The sequence below is a fragment of the Temnothorax americanus genome, unplaced genomic scaffold (genome assembly GCF_048541705.1).
Source record: "Temnothorax americanus isolate GAGA-0224 unplaced genomic scaffold, ASM4854170v1 Scaffold13, whole genome shotgun sequence".
Taxonomy (NCBI): Eukaryota; Metazoa; Arthropoda; class Insecta; order Hymenoptera; family Formicidae; genus Temnothorax; species Temnothorax americanus.
In genome coordinates, this window is record NW_027509264.1 from 2,348,768 (window position 1) to 2,361,001 (window position 12,234).

The window sequence follows — 12,234 nt, forward strand, 5'->3', positions numbered from 1 at the left end:
GGGTAAGATGGTTTCCTTTAATGTCGCCATGATTTCTTCACGCAAATCTGTACTACGTGGGACACGTCTGTTAGTTTTCCCCGGGTCCCGAGGGGGTACTCTACGCGTATAGCGTGTGTTGTGGATAAATATTAATTCTAAAAATACTAAGAGGTCAACTCGCAATAACTGCTCCTAGCGCGAAAAAAAAGAAAAAGAAGAAAGAAAGGTAGCCTCGAATATAAATTCTTTTGAAGTTTACTCAAAATCAGAGCAGATCTCCGCGGAAAAATCAACGTTCCGACAAACTTCCGAGTTCCTCGTTCCAAGTTGAAACAGGGGATGAGCTATTAATGCTTCGTATTTATGTAAGACGCGAATCGTATATGTCGTGAACGTATTTCTCTTAACAATGATTAATTCCCGATGCAACGTGACTTGTGATTCCCAAGCCGCACGTTATTCTCGAACCATGCTCGATAACACGTTCGCGAGGTGCTTACAGCTAACAGTGGTTTCGCAAAAATAAAAAGCTTTACTCACATCACGAGAAACGATCTCGCACGAAAGTAACGCAATACAGTTATGAACTCTAACATATATCATTGAGTACGTGAACAAGTTTCGTCATTCATTTCTTCTCTCTCTCTCTTTCTCTCTCTCTTTCTCCCCCCTCTCTTTCCCCTTCTCTTTCTCCAAGTCAATCTCGCGTTCTCTCAGACAGGCGCGATCACATGCAATCCTTCATCCTTTCCTTTCCGTGTCCGTCTGCCCATCTCCATATCACATCGTGAAAAACGAGCTCTCCGCTGAAAACTCGTCGGCTGATGCGACGTGACGCTAAATTCATTTGTCCCCTCACCCTCTTTCAGCCATAAAAAAAAGTGTTACCGTTCCCAACGACAGAAGTTCGGCGCCACGGCATATCGCGGCATTAATTGATGTGATGCGTGAATTCGATAACGCCGGCAGTTTGCCGAGTGCGATTTACCACTATGACGGAAGATTGCGGGGTCACGACTGCGGCAGAATCGCTGCCGTTTCCAGAGAGACGACGAGGGGTGCGAGCGGCCTGGGAAAATAGGAATCCGGTGCCGCGAAACTCGGGGATAGTGGATCCCGGATCCGCGCTGAATAAATAAAGGCGGAACTTGCTGATTGTACGCTTTGTTTGCGCGAGTCGTCACGCGTGTTGAGAAGTCACAAGGAAGAAAAAGAGACGAAGGAAGAAAAGGGAAAACAGACACGACGGGACAGACGGGCGAGCAACGAGGCGCGCGAGTCGGACGCAAAACTTCGACTTGGAAATTAATTGCATCGCTTCATCCAATTATTCTGCGCGGAAATTTTAATACCACTTTAATATTACAACACAAAACACAGGCTTCTCTCTCCTCCTTTCTTGGTAAATTCGATGCGCATGATGAAGCAAGATATTTATACTGTGGTCATTTCGTTCTGAACGTTATTATTCTATTATTTCTGCTACTGATTACTAAGCTGAGGACTCATAAAGTATAATAGTGCAATCTGTTTTTCTTTCATAAGAACTTAAAGAGAAAGGAGAGAGAGAGAGATTAATCCATATTTAATTTTAATTGACATTAGTCGCGTTAAAATGATGACAGTATTTATCCGGTTTTTACTTTGGCAATTATACGCAAAAAAATATGCTCGCACATCTTCCGCTTCGTGCTTGCCATTTCTTTCAACGTCCCTTCAGTTTTTTCCGTAATAATTATCATGATAAAATGATAATGCATTTGAAAGGAATGCACAAGAAATTCGTACAAAGCAGGGGAAGAGTTATCGCCGAAAAGTCATACTTGACTTCAAGTGTGTCCTGCTGCCGTCGGCGTCGCGTCTGATGGCATATGTTCTAATCTGTGACGTTAGTCTGCAGCTAGGAGCCTTTCCGAAACGTTTGATCAAACTTTCGGCGCAAACAGAAGCATTCGAGCCAAGAACTTTCAACTAGATACCCTATATCAAAAGATATATTCGGTACATCATATACTTTCGGCGAAGTCTGAGACACTACTGAGAGGAAACGATTACTTATTCCACGACTGCTCGCCTACTTTAAAATGACTGACCCCACTTAACTTAATTCTTAAGTTCTTTCTCATCCTTACAAAACTCGCGATATTACTTACTTCGGCTCTCTGTCAAGAAAAAACTGTTTTACGTTTAATACGTACTTGTATGTTCCATTAGCGCGTCGCTGCCGAGATGTTGCTTTATTGACTTTATCAACGACTCTAACTTTTCGATAGCGTCGCAAAAGAGAATTCGCGACGAGTACGATAAACGAATAATTCAACGTTCTTCCGCTCAATTTCCTGTACGCGCGTAACTGGTATAAAAAATTCTATCGAGATACAATCATTCCAAGTCGCTAGATATACAGATCGATTTTCAGCTTACGTTCTTACCCAAATTGCTCCTTTGTGGGAGAGTGCTTACTTGTATCGCGACCAAGCACGCGAGATTTCTTTGTGCGCTCGAATTAATGTAGAAACGGGTAAAGCTGAATTCGCTTTTCGCTACCGTATCCATTAAATCTAAAGCTAACGCGAGTCCCGCATGCACGGTCGCGTTCAACCGCAATGTTCGTCATTCCTAGAGCGTAGCTGGAAAAAATATAATCGAATTAATGATACGACAATCTCGTGTTTCCTTCAATCGTCCGAGAGCCGGTCGACGTCTTCTGAAAAGAAAATATTCAGTCTTTTCTATATCGATCTCGTAATTCTTGGGGCAATAAAAAATTCTTCAAATGACTCATCTTCACTTATTTATTCATTATTTAAAGCGGTACGATAGATTATTATAAATAATAAATTATAGATTTTATTCGGGAACATTCTTCAGATCACTTTGCGAAACAGATCAATCAATATAAAAGATGTTTCGTGCCTTTTTGCAAAAATATCTTATGTAATTTTAATATTAGTAGTTTTTGTAGTATCTACGCTTCAACGGATTAAAAACCTATCATAAATTTAACGGATTTTATCTAGAGTTTCAGAATTCAGCCTGGATGGAACTTGAACTTCCATTTTATTTATGTCCTCCCCTAAGAAGGAGGGTAGGTATCAGGTTTCGAGATGAAAAATATCGTATCTGTGTGTGTGTGTGTTTATCCATATATATAATATATTAAGAAAACACCAGGATATATAGCTATCTCATCTCACACGAAATTCCGGTCCTGATTGTTGAGTGTTTGCTTCTCGCTGCTTTCTGGGGAAATCGCGGAATGAAGGTATCTGCGATGTAATGGGAAAAACAAGAAAGCAAGAAGATACGTTGAATTTTCGCTCGTTTGCTTCTGCCGTGCCATCGTATCGTACTACATTAATAGATAAAGTTATTCATTAACAACGTCGTGACGGTCTATCTATTTAACGCTTCAATATTTCCACCTTAAATATTACATACATTGGTAAACTGAAATACTCTCTTGCGGAATTGGTTAAGAAAAAGCACGAAACGGATAATCTGAGATCTTATTTGAATTGTAGTTATTTAATTGCTGAGAGTTGAGGTATCACAAATTTCTATAATACGAGAAATAATCACGATATTATCGAATAACTCGAGAGAAAATTGAAAACGTTCTCGTTCGAGCCGCGGTTATTCAATTGTAATTGCTGAAAATCGAGAAATGAGGGCGGCAGAGGTGAGAGACATCTTTAAAAACTAAAAATAATAGTCCAGTTCGTTATACTATATATTTTCCAGCGGAACAGAGATAGCGTCGACGTACCAATGAACTCTGTTATATTCGTTCTTAACATGTCGGGAAATGAGGAATTTTCTATGTAAATATGACACGTTTGCCAGATGCTCGTAAAAGGCTGCTTTGTCGAGAATGATTGCACGACTTCAGAATATAGTGCTTATTTTAGTTTTAGAATAAAGTAACACGGCTCTGTTTCTCTACTTCAGAGGCACAAAGCATAATTTTAAAAATAAATTTTACATACTTAAACTCAAAAAGGAACTTGTTTTACCAGAGAATTATAAAATTAAGGCAAAAAAAGAAATTATAACGTAAAAGACAGTAATAAATAAGAACTGATAAATTTTTCTTTCAACATTGATATTTTTATGATGAATATGAGTAAAAGAAGGAATACGACAGTTCAATATTTAAAATAAAGAACATGATGTGATAATTTTAAAAAATGCACAATATTGTATCAGACAGTTAAAAATGGTAATACATTTACCGCTCTAAAAATTTTTGCTTTAACGAAAAGGTTTATGTGGAACGCGTGATGAAGCATTTACGCTGCCGATTGACGATGAAAAAAATACTCAACAATGTTCTCACTTGGATCTCGAATATCTCGAAACCCGTACATGCTTCTTCCAATGAACTTTCCGCGATTATGGTAGAGTACGGGTGATCACGTAATCTAACGAGTGCTTGGATTTTGATTAAAAAATCACGCCCGACATGCTCTTCACGTTTTCTTTCAGACGGAAAATGTACGAACAGCATTTGCAGTGAGATAGTTACATAGTTTACTTGAGATGCACGAGTGCTCTTGACTTAAATTACAGTCTCCACGCTTCAATCAAAAAGTAAATAACTTCGAACCGTGGTTTTATATGATAATTGGAACGGTCGCAGTGTGATGCGAATCTAACGAATTCAATGATTTTCCAGAACGTCGCGTCGTAGAGTTCCATGAGCGACTCGAGAAATGCAGTGTCCTGCATATTAGAATATTTAAAATACGTTAATAAAAAAAAAGATATATTTTGTCGCTTAAAAGAGAACAAAAGAGTTGTACACTTTGGAGTTAAGCTCTATCATTATCGCGCAAATCTCTGCTTCAATCTCTTTATCGAAGCTTTTCCTCGTTGAATTACGTGTTGCCCCGAGGAAAGAATCCGGTCTCGCGATAAAGAAGAACGCTTGTTTCACTCAATATCTCCGCGAGAAGCGATATTACGGTGCTCGCCGCGATCGGGCGCGACAACGAAATATTGCCTCGAGACATAATTCCGAGCCGGAAGAAAATCTCTCACGTTTTGCATCCAAGCGAAAACGAGTCGCGTATCAGCCCCCATCGAACGCGAGAACTGTAATTGGCTCGAGAGTAATAATCCACGCTGGGAGACCGCTGGATCGACGTTATTAGAGCCGCAACTAACGTCGTTAAAGCCAACTTGGTCAGCGCATCGAAAAACGTTATCATGTTGTGGGATTCTCCAGTATATAAACAGCGTATAATTCTTCGTATGTCTCAGTTTTGCCCTCCTAGTTAATTATGAAATCAGTTCAGGATTAATACTACGAAAGGCTAAAGTCGAACTTATAATTAGTCGAATTTGACTTACATTAGTTTCTCAACATTTTAATTCAGAATTTTATAGATGTATCACTCAAGCCTCACAAAATAAAAAAATTTAGAAATTACATTAATGTTTATACTACCATTCCGATCTTTGAAATTAATTGTAAGATTATTGTATTATCAATTCAATTTTTTCGACGTTAAATGCATTTCCAAGTATCTAAAAGACTGATCTCGCAATTTTAAGATTTTTTTCTTTCGGATTTATTAAACGCGATATCCAGTTACACGACGTCCTTTACCCGCCATGATTGATGAAGCAAGCTGAAAAGCTTTTCCGCAAAATTTCACCCTATTTGGATTTGCCGGATTATATTTTCTCGTGCTTACTTACGCGCAAGATTTCACCGAGTTATCATTCCCATTATCGCTTCGCCGTGAAACGAGCGTTGCCCAAGGTAGACCATATCTTGAAAAAGCTTCGACGCGATCAACCGAGTGTATAAGAAGATTAAGCCTCGCCTCGGTCCTCTCGAACTTCGAGAGCAAACTTTAATGGGGGGGCCGGAGCAATCGAGAGTTTAAACATTTTGCAAGAGGAAGGGTGAATTTTGAGAGATCACGATGAAACTTCTCTTTCATTTTGCTTTAATATACGTCGACATATTTTTTATCTAATTAGCGTAAAATTCGCACGAGAAAAATTTCTCATTCGACACGGCGTCCATGAACTTTTTGAGGAAATACATTGAAAAGAAAAAAATAAAAAATGTTTCTTTAAAAAATAAGGAATAAAGGTTCTCTAAAAAAAAGTATAAAATTAAAAAAGTTAATTAAACTATAATAAAATTTAAAAAATTAATTAAATTAATAAATATATTAATAAGAATAAAAAATAATACGACAAAATTAGTATGATTAACTCTTTGCGACCAAAAACATTATATGCCATACTGTATATCAACTCAGTCTCTCGTTAATTCAGTTGCATTTCGCGCGTGCACATATTCCTTTAATTTATACTACTATAATCAGATAATGCGCGCATGTATTACATGCGAATATGTATATCTACGTTTTCCACCATTATATTACGGAAAATATGAATGATTTAAATGAGTATACGACTCATTCAACATTCAAAACACGTCATTCAATATGCATGACCACAAAAGCCATTGAAGTTCCCATTTGCATTAACAAAATCAGTATAACAAAGTCATTTATGCTGAATACCAAAAAGTTTATGCTATCTAGTAATCTATATACAATGCAATGTGAAAAATGTTCTTCCGTAACGCTTCAGTTTTCAACATTCTCGATTCTTTTCACGTTACTGAGCTTTTGAAAGAGAAACTTTTAAAGACACAAGTTTTGAAAAATTAAAAATATATTCCACGTTTTCGATCACCGTTCTGTAGCCTTATCAATTTCAATTAATATCTTCCCCTTCAATATATTCTGATATCAGTACGTGCCGCTTGCACGATCAGGGGTAAAAAAAGAAAGTCATTATTTGTGACAAACACAATCAGTTGAAGCAAAGTATATACAGGCTGTATACACAGTAAATATTTCACATTAGGAATTAGTGTGTTCGTCGGATGAGCGTGTGATTACGAGGGTGAAATACTACGTATGTTTAAATGTTTGAAACGCGAGAGGGTGGCTCTCACTCGCAAATTCATCACCGCCCGATTAAAGTCCCATCCATTACGATCGCGAAATGTTCCGCCTGAAATTTACCGCGGCGTATTGAAAGCGCATTTTCGATGCATGTGACGTGGGCGTGTTGCCGAAACGCGTTGCGAAAATCGAATAATGAGGACGCGCCATCACTATTAGCTTTAAAGCGATTTGAGTTACTGCAATTTGCGTTGTAAAGAGTATTTTATGAATCGATAGTATTATGATGTTACTTTGCGAACATAACTTACCGCAATTACCAATTACAGAGAGACGATAATTAATAAACGCTTCGTTTAAATTAATTGAGAACGCGCGAGATTTCGCTTTACTAACATCGACAGCTATTAGTGGAAGTTGTCATCCGGCTACGATACATTGATATTTTACGTTTCGCTGTCTCGGTATAACAAATAAACGGGATAAAATAATACGGCGAGAATTTGTTAAATATTCGAAATGTTTCGATCAATCACTACGCATCAAAAAACAAGATAGATTTTCATTATTTAACACACGACATTTGCAGCTTTGATCACTACGATTGAAGCGTAAAACAGGATATCAATCCCGAATATCTGCGAACCTTTCACAGATGTAAACTTTGTCGAAAGCTTTTGACGTGTGTTATAACATTTGCATGACATTACGTTAAAAAAAAACTCACGATTAAAAGAGCCATAAACAGGATTTTAAACCGTCGTATCGTTTTAAATGGGAGATTTTATTTCTTTTATCGACTAAAGCAGCTAAAGTAAAAAATGTATTATAATAACAAGTTTATGTTATGGAATCTATATCGTGTATCGCTATATTACCAGGTTGCCGCATTTATCGTTAGATATTGGATATATTAATGCACGTATGAAAGCAAAATCGTTAGCGGCACTAAAGCACTCTCACCACGAGCGAGATCAAACGCAGACCAAGTATCGAATGAAATTTTCAAAGTATTGCGGTCGGCACGAGACGTCGCAGAAAATGCGCCACAGCCGCAATTGACTATCGTCAACGATCACGATAGAATTCGCGGGACGCTCGAAACAAAGTACAACGAAATTCATCGAGTTTCCCCAGATTTCGGATTTCGCGCAAATTATATCTCGTCTTCAAATCTGAGCCGACGCGACACGCAGTTATACTGTGAAGAGACAGACCTGTTCCGAGATTATACAGCATGTTGCTGTTAACTGGAACGACCGCCGCTCTTTTCTGAGTAAAGATAAGAAAATGTCGAGGAAAATGGCTAAAAGAGAATCTTGTATGTGGTTCAGCGTTATCTAATTTTTTTCCTGCGACCATATCTTCTCCGCAGAAATACATCTACAATTTTTTTTGCCATTTCTCTCCTCGTAATTCACGTAAAAAGCAGCAGCAGCAGCAACGGTTCGTCTGAATTTTCTAAAACCTCCCTGTATACGCGAGCACACATCAAAAGTATACCTATAGAAATTAATCGAATCACATTGATTGAACATCTAAATCACTGCGGCTGATTGATACACTTAAATTGGTATGCAATTAATCAATTGCACAAAGGGATGAGAAATATAGAATATTTCCCTGTGTTAATGAGAAATATAAAGTAGTTATCTCTAAGCAAATATGTACACATATAAAAGCAAATTTCCGTGTTTCTTTCAATCGCGTTTCTTAAATGCAAGCGATTAATAATCGATATTCTTCGTGCAACGTGTGCGTTATGCATTTCTCAATTATGTCATTATATTTCAATTTCAATGCAGCTACATTTTTATCTATAAAGAAGATAAAAATGTTATTAAACGAAGCATATATTATAAACGAAGCAGCTGTATTTATTCCATAAACTTTGATCTCATGCCGAATTGCATGATGTGCAGAATATAATTACAAGTTTAATCGTATGTAACAGAACACACTAGCGAGTTCATGTTTAATGAGCTTAACGTTAAATTATTAACCGATATATGTCGGACACGGAGATAGCATTCGTAACAAAGTGTAGGAAAGAACAATCGTTAGTTTCCGCACTAGCAATTTTTTAATTACAGCCATTTTAATTTGCATTTATGTATTTACGTTACTTAATCAGAAATTTTGATACATAAATTTAATCTGAATAATATGTAATTCAATCTACATAATACAATAAAATACGACATATTTTAACTTTATCAATTATATATATCTTAAATAAACAAATATATAAATTTAGTTGAATCTAAAGAATTTTAATTTTCGAATGTGAAGCATGAAAATCTGCTCGTATATATCGAGAACCATAAAAACGGGTCGAAAAACTGGTCAGTTGCGCGAATTCGTCTTTCGATCTATAACGTATTATCGCGCGCGACAAAATGCCAAGGATTAAAATCAGGATAATTACGAATGACCGGGATGCAAGAGTGTGTCGTGTGTCGAGAATCACTAACCTCGATCCTCCGTGGCCATTAGATCGCCTACCGCTGCTCTCGTCGTCCTCGTCGTCCTCGTCGTCCCTTGAGGTAGCCAGTGACTGGGGAACTGATGAGGGAGCGCTGCTACCGGAATCGGGCCCAGGGCCCATCCTCGAACCGGAAGCACCACTACAAGACGGCACCAGACCACCCTCTCCCTGCCCTTCCTCCTTCTCCGCCCGATCCACCTGCAATCATAACCATCCGAATTTGTTTAAATATCGTCACGTGCACTTGATGTAGGTAAATCGACGCTGATTGCGGACAGACAATCGATTTAATTTTCTTTTCTTTGTTCGAATAAGTTATTTAAATTTGTACTTTGTGTAAACTTAATTAAAACAGAACTTTTAGTTCAATGTTAAATAATATCAAATTCTATTCAATCAGTCCGTTAGAATATCGAGCAAAGGCGTTATAAACTTTCGAACTTTCGACGCGCGCAAACCAATGATATGCAATCGCGTGACATTTCGTGCATCAAAAATGCGGCAAGAACGCGGCGAACTTTTTCACCATGTCGCCCACAGATATCGAAAGATCACTGGCTTAGTAACACAAAAGATCATACATAATAAATATCGCAAATGCCAACGTTCAATAACATGCGATATTTGATCATAAAGCCAGATAGCATTACCATTTAAAAGAGAATTGTTTTTGCGCCTTCCGGCGTTTTACAATACGAAAATGGCTATTATAGACCAAGAAGCATATCGTTAATAATACTTCAATGCTCTGCTTCAATATCATGAAAGACGCTTTAACAAAATTTTTATTTGAAGCATTTCGTACTTCAATGTATCGTGTACTTAAATCGATATCCTATTCCGCAATTCCGCTGTGTTGAAGGACCATCACGTGCCCAGAAGATCATCAAACCGTATCCAGACCAAACAATAAGCGCAAACAAATACGAATAAACAACTTGCTTCAATGAGTGCATAACGCGCGGATGGCGTACACACTCAAAGATTGTTCGCGCTCGTTTGCTCAGGCTGGACTTCCAATCACTGATCGAATGCTCTCGTTTTTCGCCTTGTGACCGATCATGCGTGCACGAAAAACCTCAATGATCAGCGATCTCCGATCTCTCGGTATTTCGAAAACAAAACGGAATGTCTTATATGATCAGAACGAATTAAGTTGCCGAAATCCTAAGCTTTGCGATTTCCGGCTGGTTTTCGGCACGTAGCCACTGAAGATTGATACAGGAATCATGGCGTTGCGACCAGGAATTTCCGGTCGGAAATCGTAAAGCTACATGATGGGTTGCCTGGTCGAGAGAGTGGAAAACAGAATACGTAACGTAATCTACTTATTGTACCGGATACCACACATACTTTTAATTAGCTCTGACTGAGAATTGTAGCAAGAAAACAGAAAGCAAAAGAAAATTGGGTCGCGCGTATATAGGGTGCTTCTACAATAGATCTAAACTTGTAATCGTATTCTCTGGCTAATTTAAAGTCATCAGTTTTTAATTTGTTAGCAAAAGGTACAGGTACATCAGGATGTCACCACTTTTGGATTTTTCATAATTTTTTAACTTTTTTAAATGAACTATCTTGGCAGATCTCAAATTAAAATTCTGTCAAAGTATGTTTTAATTTAAAAATCAAATTTTTTTTTTTAATTAAAAGAATGTCTGTTAATACATGAAATAAAATAAAAAGTGTCGCTCTTATTTGTCTATTGAAACTCAATTAACAAAAGGTTTTGTAATTTCGATAGTTCTAAAGCTATACATGCACCTTAATATTTTCATTAAGAAGGGATTTTCAACTTTGTTACATAATTTCTCTGTTATAATTAAGATCGCAAGTTGCAAAACATCCTGTATTTCGCAGTTCCATGTGAGCGAGACAAAATGCGTAATTGCATGACAAAGGACGCGAAAGTTGTTTACATCCAAAGCTGAAAACAATGCAAAATGCACTCGTAAACTCGTCGCCATTGCAGAGATTATAAACTTTAATTAACGAGATGTTATATTGTCTAGCGTTTAATAAACGGATGCTCTCTTGTTAACTAGTAAATTCCACAACAATTTTTCTCAATTTTTGATCTCACAATAATATATATATATAATGCTTATTAAAGGATATCTTTAATATTCCTATAATTTATATTTTATGTTTTTAAGATGTTCATATTTTCTAATAATTAATATTCTAATGTGTACCAATAAATTGTGTTCACAAGTAAGTACATTTTCCAACATTCGTAAATTTTCCAACCACGCACATAATCAGACCTATATACACACAGTTGAGAAATGGATTTAACTCTCAATACCACTGCGGTTGGTTAGAACCTACGTTTCGTTTTAGGATCCTCCTCGCGGTTAAATCCCTCTGTTTAGTTACGGTTCTCAGTTCAAAGCCGTAGCAGCTTAACTAACTGACTTATTTGCTGCAATTCGGCGAAATATTTTTTGAAATATGATAAATAATATGTTTATACAGGAAATAAAAACTACTGTTTTTACGGATATTTCCTCTTTGGCTATATTTTAAACGTTTTTCCTTCCAAAGTGCACGTTGCTATTCGCGAAAGTGCCTTGATTACATTGCAATTTTTTCCTCTCTTCTCCGCTAATGTACGTTTTTATTTTTCACAAACGCGGACATGTCGGACGCGTTAAAACACAAATTATCCGTTTGTATATTCGAAAGAGTAATGCGCACGATAAGTGTTTAATGTGACGAAAGAAAAGTGATACGCGGATGAATTCCCCTGGTATGATATATGCGTGTATATGAATCCAACAAAAACAAGCACAAAACATATATAGTTTATATATATAGGACACA

The 12,234-nt window shown here is 37.2% G+C and overlaps 1 protein-coding gene across 9 annotated transcripts in view; it reads right to left on the minus strand.

Moving 5' to 3' along the window:
• The window catches only part of LOC143894148 (uncharacterized), a 126,270-nt gene that overhangs the window by 41,965 nt on the left and 72,071 nt on the right, over nt 1-12,234 (minus strand). For all 9 annotated transcript variants that reach the window (XM_077400254.1, XM_077400251.1, XM_077400252.1 and 6 more), the window contains exon 3: nt 9,395-9,606. In XM_077400254.1, the coding sequence (XP_077256380.1) occupies nt 9,395-9,606 (212 nt within the window). The remainder of the gene's footprint in view (nt 1-9,394; nt 9,607-12,234) is intronic.